General features: G+C 33.7%; 1 protein-coding gene across 1 annotated transcript in view; it reads left to right on the forward strand.

Moving 5' to 3' along the window:
- LOC129228339 (QRFP-like peptide receptor) overlaps positions 1-21,857 on the forward strand; it is a 93,505-nt gene that overhangs the window by 49,552 nt on the left and 22,096 nt on the right. The window contains exons 2-3 of the mRNA XM_054863019.1: positions 65-425; positions 14,538-14,876. Coding sequence (XP_054718994.1) covers positions 65-425; positions 14,538-14,876 — 700 coding nt within the window. The remainder of the gene's footprint in view (positions 1-64; positions 426-14,537; positions 14,877-21,857) is intronic.

Raw genomic sequence — 21,857 nt, forward strand, 5'->3', positions numbered from 1 at the left:
TTAACAAAAGCAATAATATTGTATCATACCCGAGAAAATATATCTATGATCATTCTAATTTCAGGTATATGGCAGTTATACATCCACTTGAATCCAGAATGCAGCAGACCAAATCTAGAGCCAAGCGTATTTTATTGGTAGTATGGTTTTTACCATGCGTGGTGGCTATTCCATTTCTTTACCCTTCTCAAGCTTTTTCCAACACACTGCAGAGTGATTTCGGGACGATTTCGCGTTTGACCTGCTTCATCAGTCTGCCAGAAGAAATACGCCGAGCATATTACACGTTCCTCTTTGTGTTTATCTACCTGATGCCACTTAGTTTCATTGGTGGAACATGCTGTCAAGTTGCCCGCTGCTTGCTCAAGGACATACCTGCTCATAGGCAAGGAAGTATTCGCAGACAGGAGACCAATCGGAGAAAGGTAAACTCTTTTTGCAGCTGCTGTTGGTCGATTTTTCATTTCTCAGCTGTTTAAATATTACAAACATCCAGTAAAGTTAAAATTGCTCTATTAGAGAAGTATTACAGTACAATCTCGCTGCAACAATACCCAATGCAACGACAAACCTCTCAAAAAAAAAAAAAAAAAAAAAACTATCGTGAGGTCTTTGCAAATCATAAAGATTCCAGCATTTGATATATATTTTCAGCAGTTTTAAATTTCTGTGAAACAATATTTTTCTCAAGAACGATTTTTATTTCCTTTTCCTTTGCAACGAAAATTCAGTTTCAAATGTCAACTGGTAATAAAACAAGTAGTTCCGTCTAGAACTATACGAGCCTACTTTCCCGTATACCCATACTACTTTCTAGTACCTGATCAATATTCGCAAAAATAGCTAAAATCGCAAATTGTTTCAAACATATTTTTGCTAATTTCTAGGAATAAAGTATTCCTCACACGTCTAAAAAAAATAAAATGTCATTTTAAAGAATAACTTTTCATTGTCAAAAAAACAAAAAAAAAAAAAAAAATCGTCTGCGCAAATCGTTATGTAGAAACATAAATGACTTCGAGTTTATTCGCCGAAAACTGAATACCTAAATTAAAACTTTAGAGTGAAAATAAAAACAAATCATATCAACAATAATTATTTCACAGTTAAAACCATAGCTGCGGAGTCGGATTCGGAGTCGATCTCATTTCTGGATAAAGGAATCGGAGACGAGTATCCAAGAATCGGAGTCAGTCAATTGTCCTCCGTGTATAAATTTTTGCCAAAGCTACGAAGTCGGAGTCGAAGTCGGGGAGTCGGAGTCCGATTAATTGTCGGGCACAGGAGTCGGAGTCGGAGTCAGGTGCCTCTAAATTCTCGGAGTCGGAGTCTGGAGTTTGGCGTCAAGCCAAACTATTTCCAACAAAATTTGTTTGAAACAAATCCGCCTTCAAGTACGGAATCTACATTGACTTTCAGTTTCCCCGTAGGCGCTAATGTTAAGTTTTTTTGAACTGTTCAAAATTGAACAAAAAATAGTTCAAATCAAAAAGTGAAATATGGGAATGAGGTGTTCTCGCCGAGATCTTTCGAACAAAAAAAAGTTTGTTCGAATCAGACTATTCATTCAAAAGTTATTAGGGGGGGGGGGGACAGACAGACAGACCGACAGACCGACAGACCGACGGACCGACAGACCGACAGACCGACAGACATTTTTCCCCATCCCAATACCCTACTTTCCAATTTTTAATTTTTCGATATTTATTTAATTATTTTATTTATTTTCGATTTTTTTTTTTTTTTTTTGTTTTTCGCGACATTTTTAAGATGCATTAAGCCTTCTTTCATTTTTTTTTTCTCCTTTTTCTGACTTTTATTGGGAAAGTAGGCTAAAAAGGAGGGAGAAATCATTTTCTTCCGTTTGTAGTGAAACTATCCTTGATGACAAATCTGGAATGAAGAACTCTGGAAACGATGATACTCAATGATTTTTTTTTTTTTTTTTTTGCTTTCTTCTACCCTGTTTCGGCTTGATCCCTTTTCAAAAAGCATACAATTTTTGCCATAAACATGTCCTTTCTGCCACAAATTCACTTCAAATCTTCATACATTTTTTGGACAAGTCCCCTTTTTTAGAGCACAAGTATTGATTGAAACAGCTTTTAAAACGCTTCAAACAATACTTTTCAGAACACTTATTTGTTGTCAACACCATTTTGGAGCAGCTTTCAAAACACTTCCAAAAATAATTTTTTGGACCCGTTATTTGTTTTCAACACCATTTTGGAACAGCTTTCAAAATACTTCCAAAAGTAATATTCAGAACAATTATTTATTTCCAACACACTTTTGCAGACGTATTTAAGAACATTTTCTGGATCACGAACGCACGTCTCTTCTTTTAGAACACTTATGAAACACTTCTTTGATTATACCAATAGCTTTTGCTGTTATTATTTTCCTTTTATTTGTTTTTTCGCAGTAATTTCGCGAAGCAGCTACCAAGCACCTTCGAGCAATGGACGGTTTTCAACAAAGGAAGAATATCCTTTATGGCACAATAGTGACCCAAACTCATAGCTGTTCGTTTCACTAAAAATCCTGGTAGTATCATAATGAGCAATTCTATTAACCGGTAGTTGAAGAAAGCTTTATAAATTATATTTGTACGAAAGAAAGTGACTATTTCCCAAGTGAGCCCATGTGTGTTCCCAATCTGTTCTGAAATATGTTCCCAAGTTTAAATTTATCTAAAGGCCTAAGTAATACACATTCAGAAAAGATCAAGGGCACATTTAAGTACACTTTCGTTTTAGCGAATCACATTCAAAACACATTTCCGTCCATATTCAGACAACTGGAACACTTTCCCGACTTTATGCGTCCCAAACGTGTCTCCAACGCGTTCTGGGAGTTTGTAATGTTGTCTTTTAAATGAAAAGTATTACTGAATATATTATCAGGAATTCTTATTGGTGCTCAGGCAATCTCGTCTCTCGTTGCTGTCACTAAGTTTGCAGGGGACCCAGCTAGCAAATTTCCATACTTTCCAAATTTCTTGAGACGCCGAGCGATGAATAAATGAGCCACATTTAAGTTGCCGGCCAGTATTCGAGTAATCTATACCCCATAGATATCCGAGATAGATCCACATAGTATCCGAGATATCTGTACTAAATTTCTTGAGACGCCGAGCAATGAATAAATGAATCACGTTGAAGTAGTCGGCCAGTATCCGAGGTATCAATAACACTAAAGATATCCGAGATAGATCCACATAGTATTCGAGATATCCATACCAAATTTCTTGAGACGCCGATCGATAAATAAATGAGCCACAATTAAGGTTGTTGGCCAGTATCCGAGATATCTATACCACATCTCGCGGTGTGCCAGGGTCACGCATAAAGGGGTAAACTTCCAGCTGGTCTGACGCCCAGCAAGGGGACCTTCCCCAGCGCAGTAAGTACAATACCGTTCGTGGAAACTATACGTATATATTAGGGTGGGTCGATTTTGACTTTTTTTTGAAATCGAAAACGCTTGTGGTGGGAAAACTTGTGTATTGGCATCAGATGCTCGCATAAAAAATTTTTTGAAAATCAAAATATATTTAAATCCCCCGCCAGCCTCTTAAAGTTTGGCCAAATATGTAAAAATTGACATTTTTTCATTTATCTTAAAAAATCTAATGTATAATATTTTTAATCGCCTGTGGTGGGAAAAATTGTGTATTGACATCTAATACTCATACAATTTTTTTTTTTTTTTTTTTGGTAATCAAAATATATTTAGATCCCTCACTAGTCCCTTGAAATTTCACCAAGTATGGAAAAATTGACATTTATTCGTTATTTTTTAAATTTCTCATGTTTGATTTTTTTAATCACCAGTAGTGAAAATGATTGCCTAGTGAGATTCTTCACTCATAAGTAATAATAATAATATTCAAGCTCCGCTCAACCGGTAAAATTTGGAATATTTTCATAATTTTTAAAATCTTGACGTTTTAAAGCAAAAAATGTATCCAACACTTTTTTTTTAATTTAAGCATTTTTTTATACTTTATTTTTCTATAATGACACTATAGAATTCTTTAGGATTAAAACATAGGTATAAAAGATTATAGTACCAGAAGTCCGTCGTCGCAGTTTTACAGCAGCTCTTCGTCCATTTTCTCGAAGTATTAAAGGAAAATGACTAAGAATTCACCTTGGAGTTTTTTGTAATAAAGAAGTTTTACACCTTATACATTGCTTTGTTCTCAAATTTTGGCATTAATTTTCGGGAAGCCAATGTTGTACGTATAAAGCCATCATGACGTTTTGCTCCACATATAGGTAAAGATGCTTCGGTCACCAACCTAACTGCTCTTTCTACCGCTTGTCTATGACATGGTAAATTCCACAACTCACTTTCAATAACGTCACCCGTTTCAGCTACTTTCTCAAGTTCCGCATTGGGTATATGTTTGGTGAGTAGAGGGTCTGTAAAGACACAATTTTGCCAATTTATCAGTTCTGCATAGTTTTTGCTTGAAAATTTAGAGGTGGAATGACAAAATCACGAACAGTTTCATTAGAAAGAGTTCGGACCTTCAGGATTGTTCTGTAGCCTAATTTCCTTACTGAGGATCGCGTTCCGTTTATCATGGCTATCAGCAGGTTTTCTGGATGACCAAAAAAAAAAACATTTCTTTATATAAAAGGGTCAACTACTGATTTCAGATCATCTCTAAGATATATTGAGTAGTGGATAACTTCCCAAAGATGTTGTGCACCGGCTGTGCATGAAGGCTCAGTTTCAATCAAAAATCAAACTTTTGCATACACTTTTATAATATATTCTACAATAGTCCCTATTTCCAGCGATGACTCTTTTGTACCAACATACAAACGAAGTACTCTGTTTGCTGTTGTAAGCCACCTACCATGAGATAGCTTTCCTGGTGACTTGGTGGACAGTGATGTTGAACAATTTCTTCAACATATTGCTTGACATATTTGATACAAGTATTTTTGGTCAGTGCCAAGTCCGTCTGTATCAACTGTTGACAAATCAAAAGCGATTTTTTTTTAAAGTTGACAATTGGTAGCTGCTTACATGTGCCAAGAAACTTCCCTATAGGACCATTATATGTAAAAGGACCTGTAGTGCTTCCATCAAGATGCCGTAACAGCTAGCGCAAAGGTAGCTCATTGGCGTGCAATTGACATATGAGCCACTGCTACGCCTTTTTAAATGCAGCTCAAACAGTCTTATTACACCACCTTTCACACCAGTATTGACTGCTGTTCCATCTGATCCTACTGCAATTAAATCCATAGTAGATACTTGGGTTGTTTTTAAATAGTCTAATATGCTTGATAACACTTCATTCACTGTACCAATTCTTCTGCTCTGAGTTTTTCGTTACGATTTCTATTTGGTTCATATATGCTTGGCTAAGTGCCAAGAATAGGCCCATTTGACAGACTGGGGGGTGAGTGATTTAAATAGTTTCCTTATATCACAGAGAAGAAGAAAAATAAACATTCGGATTAATCACACCATCTGTCTCTTTGACAGTTAAAACTAAGCAGAAGGAGCAAAGAAAAAAGGCAAAACGCGCAATATCAGATTCTTGGCAGAGGTGGTATATGTAATATGATATGATAATTATTTTGTTCACAAACAAAGGGTCTTACTATTTACACCACAGGTGATAAAAAAAAATACATAATAAATGAAAAAAAAGTTTTAAAAAAAGTCAGTTTTTGCGTATTTAGCGAAACTTCAGGGACCTGGTAGAAGGTATAAATATATTTTAATCACCAAAAAAATTTTTTATGAACATTAGATGTTAATACACAACTTTTCCCACCACAGGCGATTAAAAATATTATACATAAGATTTTTTTTTAAAAAATTTTAAAATGTCAATTTTTACATATTTGGCCAAACTTTAAGGGGTGGGTGGGGGATCTAATTATATTTTGATTTCCAAAAAATTTTTTATGCGAGCATTTGATGCCAATACACAACTTATATTTATATATATATACTAGCTGACCCAGCCACGCGTTGCTGCAGCAAAATAGTTGGATTAAAATATTCTTTTACTCAATATTTTGATAGAATCTAATTAATATTTTTAGTAAAGCTTAAAATAGTCTTCCCAATTTTAAAACAAATGAGATCGATAATGGGCGTGTTAGGCTGAATTAAGTACTTATCGAATTTAGTAAGTACTAAATAAATTTTCAGTGGTTAAAGCACTTTACTTACGCTTAGCAAATTTTGCAAGTATGACTTCGGCCAGAAATAAAAGCAAAATAACTTGAAAGTGATAGTAAATATCGAAAATGATTGTAAAAAATATCAGAACGTAGAAATTAAACATAAACCAGCATACATTTTTAGAATGTACACTACATTTTACTCATCTCAGATGTATCTATAGTTTGTAATCAATAACTTCTTTACAAAATACATTAACTAAATTAAAAACATATAAAAATTAAATTTTATAAATGAGGTAGATAACATTGACTTCGATCTATTGTTTCTATTATTTGAAAACTGAAAATTATCTAAGCACTAAGTTGTGCACATTATTCTTGCTTACCCTGTCTTTTGCTAACACGAATAGGTATGATAACTTTCCCACTTGTGAGTAGGCGATAGATAGTTGCCCAAGAGAGAAACATGTATGTTTCAAGTACAAACCGAAAGTAGACATTGTTTGGTCTTGTGATCTATTTATGGTCTTTTCAAAGCTAAACAAATCGGGAAGTCTTCCAAAAGTGTTTGAAAATTATGACGATATTAATCGCTTTCGTGGCAACACAAAAATTTCTCTTTTAAACTTTTGCGTCAAAATTGTTGAAATTTTGATAAAAAAAACGTGTAACGTTGCATAATCTAGGTGGGTTTAAACTGTGAAAAAGAATAATATTGAAGAACGAATTTTCAACCGGAAATCGTCTAGTGGCATTCCTGGCATATCCAGAGAATTTAAAAATTCAGTTGAGATGTTTACGGCTTTGTTTTCATTGACAACTGTATAGCCTTGTTCAGCATCAACGATCAGCACAATCTGATTATGATTTTTCAGCTGTCAGTAATGACTCTTTATTTACAATAATTGTAGCTAAGACAGCGTCATTGCACTGTTTTTTTCTCGTTGCAAATCAGTGTCAACTAAGTCGGTGACCAATCGATCAGGAGATAGCACACTATAATGACTAAACAACAAATTTGAAATTGAAATACATAAATCTTTAATCAACACTAAAGCATCATTATACATCTTTGGTGCAAAATCTAGATTTGGACATAAGTGTGTTTGTTTAACTCCATGGAGTACACCTTCAAGCATAAAATTTATATAGCTTCCCCACAGAAATGATGATTGTGTTGGATATTATGTCATGAAAATTATCTTAAAGAGTTGACGATTTACTGTTTCTCGTTATGCAAAACCTGCATTATGAAATGCATCTCCCAATAATTGTGTGCTTCCAATACGTACAATTCGCGAAATGCATCGTGATATGTATTAAACACTCGAGAATTAACAATCCTCAACAATTCGTGTCTTTTAGGGAGTGTTTAACGAAAACAAATGCAAAAACAATATTCACTTCGTTTTGGATGCAGTTTTGTTCTGGATGGAGTTTTGGTCCCAATGTCGGCTTAAATGCCCGAGATTGATGTTCCTTGTATGCGTTTCTTCCATGATTTTTTTGATTTTATTCAACACTGTAAAAACAATTAAGAAACATCCTGAAAAATAATGGGCAGCGAATACGCCCAACTTCTGCCAGTAACATATCTTAGAAAAAAAATAAGAAGGTATCCCACTAAAAGAAAGAAACCTTCCTAAAATTATCCTAAAGTCTTTCTGAAGAATTCCGAAACCTCTCCGATTCGAGACAATAATTTCTCTGAAACCTTTAGAGGGAACCGAAGTAAGATTAAAATTAATAGCTTGGCACATTTTTCGACTCACCAAGAAAGTACCAAAATCATTATCGCAACCATAGCCACTGCTAAGAAGAAATTTCAAGCACGCACAAAGACTTTTACTTGCTTGTTACTCTTGGAAAATTACGGAATCCAGAGACTCGCTTCCTCCAAATGGGAAATATGTCAATCTGTACGGACCACGACGACGGTAATGATGTCAGTTCATCACTAAAATTCATTAACCTTCCTGAAATTCTCCTGGAATCTTTGGAGAATGCAGTACTATCCCAGGCTAAAAGCCAGTCGTGTCGCTGGACCTTCCGAAGAATCTTAAATAAAACATAAAGCTTGAAACCTCTCTACGTTTTCAAGAAAGCTACGACACTAAAGCTGCAAGCATGGCGAAATGTAAGACTGACGTGCGAGCAAATACCATGAGTCTAACTCGCCTACGATTTCTGCAAAGCATCGGAATCCAGAGGCTCATTTACTCTCTCTGTGAACTTTCAAGCAAGGCACACGGAACGTAATCGAACTGAAGCCGATACACTTAATAAATACGCTCAGTTAATCTTTAAACTGGAAATTATAAATATTTTTCGCAACAGTGAGAAGTCTGCATTCATGATGTTTGTAGCAATTCAAGAAACTTTTTGAAGAAGATAATTCGTTTCCAAATAAAATTGTTGAGGACCTGTGAAATCCCAACATGTTCGACGGACATTTCAGATTTGTTTACAGTGCATGTAAAATAGCGTGAAACATTGGTAAATAATTTTATTCCTGAGAATCGGGCTAAACACATTAGGTTTTTGAAAATGTAAAAAAAAAATCAGGATCGTTTTTGGTGGTTCAAATGCTCTTCGTAGAAATATCTTCGGTAAAATATACTCGTTGACCGTTTTCAAGATGTACTACAAGATGCTGTACAGAAGGGTCTCTTTCGTATATGGGGAAGCCAGATAGCTTCGTTGCTGTTTTTATGTCCTTTCATCGCGTTTTTTCGGTAATTTTTTCCACATCTTTTACTTTAAATGCGACCTAATAAAGACCTTTAATAAAGTATTTAATTAAGTACTGAAACAGCAAAGCTCGACATTTATATGAGACTCATTAGTTTGTAAAAGCAGTGGTGAGTATGGAACTACCCGCTGCTCATCAATTTTAACTTGATTTGTAGAATTTAACATTTAGATTGAAAAGTATGGCCTCTATATTCCTCCTTTCAACGGCGATATTGTTGATAACCATCAATATCGGTAACATAGTATCATTTGTAAATTTTAATTAACTTAAGAATAAAATTTTTGAGGATGAATTAACTTACAGCGCCATCTTGTAAGAATTTACAAAACCAAACAATCAATACACATTATTAATTTATAATAAACATTTTATTTGCAATAAAAAATTATAAAAACCATCCTATCTTTTAAGTTGGACCAAATTACAGATACGTATGAAATTTGATAAAAATCGGTTCAGTAGTTTCGGATTTTACCCCGAACAAACATCGTGACACGAGATTTATATATATATACTAGCTGACCCAGCCACGCGTTGCTGTGGCAAAAAAGTTGGATTAAAATAAACTTTTACTCATTATTTTGATAGAATCAAATAAATATTTTTAATGGTGCTTGAAATAATATAGCCGATTTTAAAACATATGAGATTGATAATGGGCGTGATTCAATGTAAAAACGATTCATAAATGTTTCTGGAAAATTATGGGCAGCTGATGTGGCCAATTTTTGCCAGTAACATGTCATGCCAAAACCGGAAAGTTTTCCGATAAAAGTTAATAACCTTCCTGAAATTATCTCGGAAGCCTCTTGAAAAATTCGAAGATCTTCCCGTTTGAAGCTAGTCGTGTTTCTGGAACTTTAGTGTACACTTAGGGAGGGATAAAACAAAACTTAGCACTTTTCTGATTTATTAAGGAAATTCTATAAGCAGTAATGCAAACATATCCAAAGCTTAGCCAGAACTGCAAGCAAGTATCGAAAATTTTTACTCAGTAACGTTTCGGATTTTTTTTTTTTTTTTTTTTTTTTTTACAGTGCAGGCTGAAGAAAGTACTTACTAAATTCAGTAAGTACTAACTAAATTTTCTATGGAAAAAACCCAATACTTACGCTTAGTAAATTTTGTAAGTATGACTTCGGCAAAAAAAAAAAGCAAAAATAACTTGAAAGTGATAGTAAATATCGAAACTGGTAATGGCTCATTATTCGCAATAATTGTACTAAGACAGCGTCATTGCACTGTTTTTTCTCGTTTCAAATCAGTGTTAACTAAGTCGGTGACCCAACGATCAAGTGACGGAACTAATGACACTAATGACTAAGTGGCAAATTTGAAATTGAAACGCAAAAACCTTCAGTTAAAACTAAAGCTTCAAATTCATCTCTAGTGTAAAATCTGGATTTGGACATTTGTGTGTTTGTTAAACTTTATGAAATAGGTCTTCAAACGTGAAAAATATATAGTTTCACCTTAAAAAATGATGATTGTGTTGGATAGTATGTCGTCAAAATTGTTTTAAACAGTTGACGAATATTGTTTCTCCTTATGTCAAACCTGCATTAGAAAGTGTCAACTCCCAATGACTTTGTGCGACCAATAAATACGATTTGCGACATGCATCGGGATATGTATTTGACAGTTGACAATTGACGGTCCACAAATATTCCTGTCTGTTCGGGAATGTTTACCGAAACAAAACTGCTACAAAACCAGCGCGATTATAGAGGCAAATATGATTTCAAAAAAATTAAATTTATCTGGGAATAGACTCTCAATTAGTTCACTTTTCGTCTCAACGGCAGTGTAGAAATTGTCCGGCTATTTGTTGTACTGTATATTTTGATACAGTTCAATTTCACCGTTTCCAATACCCAGCAATGGTTTAGAAAATACTTGTGCGATTAGATTATTTTGCGTTTATACTCGCATGTTCAAGGCCAATCGCATTATCTCGACATTACACTATAAAAACGATTGTTTTAAAACATGCGTTGATTTCATCGGAATAACTGGTGATCTCTGCCGGAAGTCCCCAGACAGTATTCAGACAATTTCGTCTAAAAGTTTATCGTTGCCGTTGAAATCTTGCACAATCCTATGATGTGCTTCGAATGAATGCTTTTACTCATGAGCCATAGTACACTTATCCCAAATTTTAATTTCACTCTCTTGCAGCACTACAACCATTCCAGGTTTTTTTTTTAAATTAACACGCTTTTATTAGCTTCACCTGTATGTATGTATGTATGTATGTATGTATCTTGTATCGGAATCTTTCAGCTCAAATTTCGCTCACTTCCTGCGATCAGATTCTTTTGAAATTTGGCACGCGACCTCAGACCCGATGACAATGCAATATTCTATAATCAAATTAATTAATTAACTCTTTTAATTGTTAGTTTCCTCCAATTTTAATTAATATTTTGGCATAAATCCAACAATGTAAAAAAGGAAAAATTTAAAAAAATACATTAAAAAATGCTCGCAAAAATTATTTTAAAATATCAACAAAAACCTTTAATTTTTCTGTATCAGACAAAATTTGTTCCAATGTTCCAAGGTAATTAGAACATGAAATATAATTGTTTTTAACTAATTTCATGCCAAAATTTAGGTGAGCCCTTCAATTGGAAATTCATTGCTGATCAGACCATTGTTGAACAAAACTTTTATTCAAATGCATCTCAAATTTTCAAAGTAATATAAATATGATTTCCGCAAACATACATCGATGACTCACAGTAGCTTCCCATCGGGATGCCCTTGTCTTAACTAAGACTTTTACGAAAAGAAGTAATTGCAATTTTGCCTGATAATTCTGCAACATAAGAATAAAAAACAGAAAAATAAAATAATAGTTTAAAAAACTAAAAAAAACACGCTTTCGTAGCAAAATGGACTAAAAAGTGAAAAATAATCTTTGGATGATAGTAGTTGATCCCAATCACTTAATTTTAATTTAATACAAAAAAGCGTGGGGGGCTTCTTATCAGTTGTCTTGAATTTCTTCCATTTGTTGTCCAAGCAAAAGTGCAAATAGACAACACCCCACGCTTTTTTGTATCACATTAAAATTAAGTGATTGGAGTCAACTACTATCATCCAAAGATTATTTTTCACTTTTTAGTTCATTTTGCTATGAAAGCGTTTTTTTTTAGTTTTTTAAACTATTATTTTATTTCTTTAATGTTACACATTGCGTTTTGTTTGTTATGAATATCTAATAGGCAACTTTAAAGCTGAATGTGCTGTTCGTCTACCATCTAAAAAAAGTAGCTGCAATACCTGACGATGCAACTGTCACTGCAATTTTCTGTTGCGAACGTATCTTTGCGAGAATTAATGATATTAAAAAGTTCTTGGGGAACAAAATAAAGAAAATAATTGTTTTCCGCTTAAATTCATTAACCTTCCTGAAATTAACCAGGAGTATTTTTGAAGAATTCAATAGTCTTCTTAGTTAAAGGCAGTTACGATTCTGGCACCTTCAGAGAAGCCTGCCGCAGGTTTAAGATATTAGCCTGGGACCTTCCTGCTTTTCTAAGAAAGCTCTCAAAGCATTAATGCACTCATTGCCAACGCAAAGACAGCCTCCCTAGCAAGTAGATTGAATGTAACTCTTTCGCAACTCTTCGTGATCTAGATATCTTTTCGCACTCATTGGGTGTTGAGTCAATCTGGAAGAACCATAATCGCTACAGATACAGAGCGAGCATCGCGCCAGAACAATGGTTCTTCTACGCTGGATGAAGGATGTGCATGTTCCGAAACCGATACACAAATTAAATACGTTTAGTTAATCCTGATACTGGTGGAGAAAAATATTTTTCACAACGGTGTGAAATCTGCAATTTGTAGCAATTCAAGGAAACGGTTTGAAAAATATAGTTGACTATCTCAGGAAGTGAATAATAACCTGTAATATCCCGAAACGTTATATGGAAATTCTAAGCAACATTTCTGAGTTTTTTTATCATGGTGTTTTTAGCAGTAAGTCGTACGATGTTAGAGTTATATCGATTAATTAACTTACACCGCCATCTATTAAGAATTTTCAGAACGAAAAAATTAATTCACACTATTATTGCATAATTAATATGAAATTTGCAATAAAAAATTATAAAAACTATCCTATCTTTTAAGTTGGACCAAATGACACGTAGATATGAAATTTGAGAAAAATCGGTTGAGTAGTTTCGGAGTTTACCCCGAACAAACATCGTGACGCGAGATTTATATATATATATATATATATATATATATATATATATATATATATATATATATATATATATATATATATATATATATATATATATATATATATATATATATATATATATATATATATATATATATATATATATATATATATATGGAAAAATTATTCATTTTCGCATGGAAATTATTTTAATTTTATAATGCTATTTGCAAGAACTTCGAATAGTTTTAGCACAAAAGTTTAGGAAAGATGTATTTATTATGAGCAGAAAATTAATTTCAAAAATAAAGCTTTAACCCGATGAAAGAACCAGTTTGTTTAGAAACTACCATGTGAAATCGAGCACACATAAAATGGCAGCATTTATTTTATATAACTTCCGTTTTCGTTCCTATAATCTTTAGTATGTCTTGAGTTGCAAATCATTAAATTTTCTGTTTCTGACAAAACCATTTGATGTTTCCAAAAAATATTAAGCCGCTTAAGAATAGCTATAAACATCATAAATTGATAGTAGTACTCTTAAAATATAAAATCCGTCTATATTATCGGTCGACGGATGCTTTCAAAATCAAACTTTAAAGTTTTAAAATTCCTCAAAGAGAGTTATTGGCAAATATAGATTAAATGTTCTATCGTTTCAAAAATTTGATGTAGAAAATGTTTGTTTTTTAATATTTGCTTCCAAAGTGATATGTTTCTGGGATAAGTACATATTGGAAAATGGAAGTTTTACTGCCGTAAGGAGAACTTCGATTGTTTCAAAAAGAAAGTAAGAAGAGATGCTGCATTGGAAAAACTCAGACAATTCGTAAAATTGCTTTATGTTTTATTTTAAACCTACCGTTTTAAAGTATTTGCCTCCAATGTTTCTTATTTTCTTTTTCAGAGCAAGTAGAAGCTTTAAAACGACAGTGATATATCATCTAACTTTTCATGTATATTAAAAATAAAAGGCTCTGCAAATTTGAAACTTTTGAAGAAAGAGGTACGAAAAAGGAGATAGAAAATTAACTATTGGAAATCATTCATCAACAAAGTCATTCAGTAACAATTCTAAACTAGTTTTCCTTAGAATGACAACTATTGTTTTCAGAGAACATGCAACTTTTTTTAGAATTATTTTGTATTGAATTATATATTTTTTGTAGCTTGGCACATAGTAAACATTGTACCGATGATTTTAACGACACACTGCACTACAACCATTTTTGTTTCTATAGAAAATGCAACTTTTTTTTTAAAATTATTGTGAATTGAACTATATATTTTTTGTGACTTGGCTCATAGTAAGCACTGTTCCGATGATTTAATTGACACACTGCTCCAAACATACTTTTCAAACTGCCATAAACACATCTTTGAATAGCTCAAACATTTTTTAACATTTTAGGTGGCCAAAATGGTGATGATGGTAGTTCTGGCATTCGTCGTCAACTGGACACCATATTTCTTGGTCAGCATCATCACTCAATACCAAGCAGTAAACTTCATGGAGAGAGAGAACTTCTTCTTCACCATGCTGAACATCAACCTATTCGCGTTTGCCAACTCCTGCGTCAACCCCTTCATCTATGCGTCCATGAGCACACGATTCCGGAATGGATTCCTCCGGTTCTTCAGGGCTGTCTGTATGCTGGGGCTCTGTTCACCAACTGACGCGGAAACGGAACTAAAATCCATTGCTGCCACTAAAGTACGAGGACCTGGACACGTGCGGTTTCAGTGTCAAGTAAGTTGCCGAGAGATATGTCATCATTATATCTTATTTGTCTTTTTGCACATAGAAAAATAATAACAATGTGACCAAACATCAAGTATTGAGCAACCATTTCTATACCGGATCAACCTCACCGGCTGAGCAACTTAGAAGCCAATATGATATCATTTTCACAAAAGCATTTTTCAAGGCGACTACTTTCTCTGAAGATTTAAATACAATGTCCTCATGATCAGCTTGGACTATAAATATTTCCCTTATTTATTTTTAAGCAATAGCAAAATTTTAAGAGCAAACAGTAGCGCTTCTAAATATAGTAAAATCCCGTTACAACGAACTTGAAGGTACCGCAAATATTTTTAGTTTTAACGGAAATTTCGTTGCAATCGAATTCAAGCACTGTAATGAATGTTAAATCGGGAAAGAAAAATTATTTCGTTGAAACGATATCTTGTTCTACTGGTATTCGGTGTTGCGGTATTTCATTGTATTTTGAAAACTGTTTTATACAGGGCTGGGAAAGAACGTTGTGTCGGTTGTGGTGGAGATATGGTGAAGTGGACGTGGGTAGCAATCGATTTCCGCATACGTGCCATTTTGTGCCATTTGCAGTAGTAGCAATGCCATGGCGCAGTGAGCACCGTCATTTATTGTCAAGGACTATATTCGTAATGGTGTTTTTTTAATTACTACTCAACAAGAACTCCTAATTTGGCCAGCATGACAATGTTTCCGACAGAAACATTTCCCTAAACTTTACTTTCGAATAAAAATGAAGCTATAGCTTGAACAAATACAAAGTGTGTGTTCAAAATGTGCAAACAAGCATAATATAGGTTAAAAGAACAAATTGAAACCTGTTGGCATTTATTGCAGCAATCTGTAAACCATTAAAAAAAATAAAAAAATAAAAAAAACACGACTTGTGGAAGCGCTTTGGCTTAAAGCCTGAAGGTTCCGGGTTCTAACTAGGGATTCAGGAGGGCTATTTATGGATTGAGAAATAAAGACATGCGTAAAGGGCTGGCACGTGATGGCTAACTCTCCTCAAGTATCCTGAACACATGGTCCCTTGCTTCATTACGTTCAGTATGCAACTATGAATAAGCCTTGCAGAACAGTACTCAAGGAAGTCAGGTTTTCTTCAGGGTGTTCTTCAAAGAAATTCATCCAAAAGAAGGATGAGGTGAAATGATCTTTACACATAGAAATGACAAAATAAAATATGTTGTAACCATTGAGTATGCATTAGTAGCACCACACTGGTCTTCTCTTTGAACTCAAAACTCAGTGGCGAATACAACTAAATTGAACCAGTGCCGTAGAAAATATTTAAAAAAAAGAGAAGATACTTACATTCAAAAATACAAAACATTTTTCTAGAAGTGAATATAAGCAGGGTTGCCCCTAGGAAGGTATTTTGTGCTTCACTCCACCTAAACTCTTGGTTCAAATCATAATGCCGATCTTTGTATGTTATACAAGAGTCCTTCGAATAAAACGGTACTTGTTCAACACGGTTTCAATATTACACGGTACGAAACTTGAATTCAATGATTCAGGGTTTTGATACAACACGAAGATTATTTATAAAAAAAATGGAATTTCATTTTTGTTTAATACATCCTGTTAACGTTTGATAATATCTCTTACAAGGGTTTAATTTGTTTATGAAACTTAGTTTCGATATAACACGATACACATCCGTTTAGTCACATTATTTTAATGTCTTGTATAGCATAGTTTCAACATAACACATTTGATACAACACGATACGTATTGACATGATTTTTACTATGTACATGATTAACAAGTGTGAAAAATACGTTAAAAAGTTATTTTTAAAAAAGTCTCGTATTACCCGGTTTCGATACCACACGGAAAGAACTAACCGTGTTAAACGAGGGACGCCTGTACTATGTTAATATGCATACATGTAGAGACAGATGTAAATCTCAAACCTCTCCCCATCCCAAGAAAATTCCAGTTGCGCCCAAGGAAAATACTTTTTCATAATTCTGTAAGGTGTGTAATTAAACGCCGTCTTTTACCTCCTTTTCAGACGTTTTGTATGTATGTTAGTTTTAGTACATGTGAGTGCATGTATGAATCGGTCATTTCAGGTCCCTTTATCAGAAAACGTATGGTAACGTAACTTGATGCCATCCGATTCATCGCCTTGATGTATCCTTTCAACTTAGGTTTCAATATTATACCTGACACAAGTAATGAAACCAATCACCGGAAGGTGAAGTAGTTCCAGGTTTTGCTTATTGACAGTGCATCAGTAATTATCTTGAATGCAATCTTCATACTGAAATTGTTACTATAAATTGTTGACCGAAGCATCGTATTATACGGAACTGTTTTGAATGATATACCATCTAATTTGGAAAGGATTGAAATTAATAAATATTTACCGTCCGCTGCTATTCAAACTGTTATTGAGTGCAAGCATTGTCCTTTATTATTATTAATTTTGGGAGCGACGTAGAGTATTTTGCATATATGTTCACATAGTTAGATAAGTAGAAAGGCATATAGCTTGCCTGATAAATGAAGCCAACTAGCATTGATTAGGATTTTGATGCTTCATTAATAATAATTGAATCCAAAGAGTACCTTTACTTTTCTCCACCTAAGAGCTAAGAGTTTTTTTTTTATGCAAGGTAAATTTTTAAAGTTTGCAAAGAAAAAAAAAATTGATGTGTGCCGTCAAATCACTCAACAAATGCGAACATTTTGTAGTACAAGAAAGCACTAAATTGGGAGAAGTGTTTGTATTGCAAACCAATTTGACGAACCAGTGACTGGTCTTACAAACCCTGTAGAGGAAATGTCACCCTATCCTCCATTTTAATTCCAATAGCGCGTCGGATAGTCTTGTTTTAAGTACTTGAACAATGCACAGGGTGTCCTGAAAAAGACTGACTGTTTTCAAAATTTTATAGCAGGAGAACGGTTAACGATAAAAAAAAAATTTTTGCAGAAAATTCATGTGGTGGGCCTTAAGTATTTTTTCCTCTGAGTTCCAAATTTTACTTCAAAAATGTTTCAGTAGATGACGTTGCACATAGTAAGCTGGTAATTCAAAAAAGAATTGAAATTCACCGATTTTTCTTTCGATTGTGACACGGGATTACAACCGACGATTGTTTGATTGTTGTTATTGTTTTGTTCTTTTATTCATTATTTTCGAAAAATTATGACGTAATTTTCTATATATTTTTTTGATTTACGGGCTTACTATCTGCAGCGATGAATTTTCTGTAAGGATTATTTTCTTTATCATTTACCGTTTTCCTGTTATCAATTTTGAAAAACAGTCAGTCTTTTTCAGGACACCCTGTATTGTATTGTAGTCGCTGGCTACTACGTTACAATACAGGGTTTTTGCTACTAGTTGCAAAAACAAGTGCTGAAACGTAGAGTAAAACGAAATTTCATCAAATCTACAAGGAAAAGTAGTTTTTTACAATAAATAACAGGTCTTCGGGAAGTATTTCCCGTTATGTACCCAACTCTCATACCTAACTTGTTTTACATATAAACAAGTTAAATCTTCTTCCATTAACTGAAACAGCCAAACATCAATCAAACTATACGTCTGTAATTTAGGCACCAGTTTCCCCCAATACACTTTTAGTAGACATACATACATTGCCGCCTTACGCAAACTAGAACTCCTTAAAAAGGACAAGTTGACTTATACGACACTTTGTTTCTGGTATTTATAAATAAGTTATAACATTTGCTGGTTGCTATGTCGTAAAACAAATAATGTTAAATTGAGTAAAATGTCACTTAAGGTAAGTCTAGAAGGATAACTTAGTTCACAAATTCAACAAAACTGCATCGGTTGATGGCTGCTGTAATGAACCTCATTTTTACTCATTTTTGTTTTTAATTTGTATTAATTAAATCTATTTTCATCTACTGGATAAAATAATCAATATTTAATCAGGCAACATATCTAAAGCTTGGTCCCCAGTTTTCTGCAACGATGGTTTTGTACAAATACTAATTTTGCCCCCCGACAAAATTTATAACCAAATCGTCGGATAAGTCAACTCCCTTGATATAGGAGCCTTAACGCAAACTAGCTGGCAATCACAGTGATTCAGTTGTCTGTTCTCGACTATATCGAATATCCCATCGGGGTTCAGGCATATTCAGTACAAGATTGTGCATTGTATTGACGAAAATCAATTTTAAACAACGCAAAAACTTAAAGTAAGACGCTTACATAGATTTTAGTTGGTTTGATAAAAAAAGTCGATTTGCAAATTTAAAGTATTAGTTTTGTGACATGTATGAATAATATTTAAAACGTAGCTTTGCATTTCACGATTTTGAGGCTACAGTAAGATAAAATTACGTCATGTCTTTTGGCAAATAGTATAGACATTTATTTCTGCAAATTAGTAAAAAAATTGTCGGTTCAGCTTTTTTTTCAAATGAGGTAGTGAGAAGCAAAGGGATGCAAGTGGCAAAATTAAAAATTTGGAGATAACCAGTACAGATGGTAGGTGAACCTCTCCTCTGTCTTGGGGCAAGAGATTGTACATGCTACCAGAGCCCTGGTAGGTGATGCTGTATAGCATAATTTAGAAAAAAAATTCAATGAAAGCCTACCTAGGATCTGATCTTTAAACGCGTTTTACTCGAAACTTAAAATAGTATACTTGCATCCCATTGCTTCTCACTGCCTTAAATAGTCTACAAATGAATAAGAAAGAGCCGTTTATCGTCGTGATACATACAAGTGACATTTTGCCAAGTCAAACTTACAGGAATGCAAAGGTCTACCTGCTTTTGGGCTGATGGTAACCGAGCCTGAAGCAACTGCAGGAAAACAAAACTTCCAACAATGAAGCTAAGTGAAATTTGTTTCACTGATATGGATAGTATTGTCTATCAAATCTGTGAGCTATGTTGTAGTTCAAGTTGGTTTGATTTGACTTATTAGTTTAATTAACTTGATTACCCGCTTTGCCCATATCCCGTACCTGCTTGGGGTCTACACCACGGGAAAACGGGTTTTCGCAAGAGTTAAGTTTTTCAAGATTTTTATATTAAAAACTGGTATTTGCCAGAATTCATCCGCTTAACTATAAACAATGATGACTACCTCACCTTCTTTTTAAATGATTACTTAAAACGCAATTTGAAAGAAAAACGAAAAATGTTATGAACGAAAAATATTCATATCAAATTCTTCACGAAAAAAAAAAAAACACATTTCCTTTAACGTTTAGTAATATTGATTGGATGTGACCTTCGCATTGCTATTCTTTTTTAATTGAGTATCGTCGGTTGTCAAAACTAACTTGCACTCTCAGTTAATGAACAAAATTAAGTGACAGCAAAGTCTCTTAATCCAAATGAAGAAGATGATTACAGTATTATTTATTAACTAGTCGACCCGTACGGAACTCCGCACTGTGCTTCGAATCGTTTTATGTGGCATTTCACTCTTAAAAAATTTCAAAAACGGAAAAAAGTAAACGCAAAAGAGAAGACATGTAATTTAAAGACATCAGCAACAAAACCTCGTTAAATACAATGTGGTAATAATGTGATCATCGCTCACCTTTTGGTTGTACGTATTTTCAATGCAAACAGAAATATCATTTAAAGTGTGACTGAGAGACTCGTGAAAAAGCAGTAATTGTGCGTGTGAAAAAACTGGTTGTCGCAAATACAATTTTGCATATGTGAGTCTCTAACGAAAACAAAGAAGCGTTAAAGAGATATTTTTTGGCACGGATTCGAAGTGGAGCCATTCTGATTATCAGAACGACTCTAATCAACCGAGCAATTCCTTTTTTGCTTTCGAATGCTATTTACTGAAGCAATGCGTAATAAAAAACAGCAAAGAAGCTTTTTTGCCAAAAAAAAAAGACCATTCGTCAATTGTAATTTTTTGAACGTAGACAAAATGAAGTTTTTTTTCGTCGGAAGCAGAGGAGTAGAAAAATAATTTCTTACTTATGAAGTTGATAGCAATTTTAATGTTTTACATCGTGTTCGAATAAATAGTTAAAGGAAGTTTACTGTGCGAAACTCGTTATTAAAATTTTGAGTAGTACTTTTTTATTTATACGAAAGTCAAACACTGCGATTAGAAAAATCTACATTTCATCATAAAATGAAGATGTTTTTCTGCACAAAAAGAATTCAATTGAGGTCTGAATTTTTTAATCTTATACTTTTTTTACGCTTACCTTATGATTAGGTATCTGAATCGAGTCAAAGCTTAAAAAAAGAAAGAACACCCTTTGATTAATAATTAACTGATCTGAATAATAACTGTAGCCTGCAGAAAATGAGTCGAAACACCAAGAAGCATTCCCACTGCATTTATTTTATTACGTGTATTATCTGTTGTATGTTATGTGTATATGTAATGCGTAATATTAATGTAAATTTGCTATTATGTCGGACAGCCCGAGCTTGCCCGATGTTCAGATAGTTTATAGCCAAACGATCTACCTAAAAAATTTTATTAATTTAACCGAACAACTAAGTTCAGTTCTTTTAAGCATTATTATAATTAAAAAAAAAAAAAAAACTGGTAAGTTTGCCGTACCAATATTAGAAACAATTGCTAATTGTGCTAGATTTTATGCTTTACCTAAAGTGCATAAAGCTGGTATTCCTTTCAGGCCGATTGTTTCCAATATTGGTACGGCTTCGTACAAACTTGCAAAATATTTAGTCTCTGTGTTCCCTTAGGAGTCACAATTTATTTACTATTAAAAATTCTGTTGAGTTTGTTAAAAAAATTCATAGTTTCGTTCCAAATAATTCTTTTATGGCTTCTTTTGATGTTAACTCTTTATTTACGAACGTTCCCGTCGAGGGTTCATTGTTATGCCTTCGTAGAAGACTTTCTGAATTTCATTTCACCAATACGGAAATTGAGGATTTAATTTTCCGTACCCGTACTTGTCTTAAGCAATGTTCTTTTGTTTTTAATGGGAAATTTTA

This window comes from Uloborus diversus, chromosome 8 (assembly GCF_026930045.1).
Source record: "Uloborus diversus isolate 005 chromosome 8, Udiv.v.3.1, whole genome shotgun sequence".
NCBI classification, from domain to species: Eukaryota; Metazoa; Arthropoda; class Arachnida; order Araneae; family Uloboridae; genus Uloborus; species Uloborus diversus.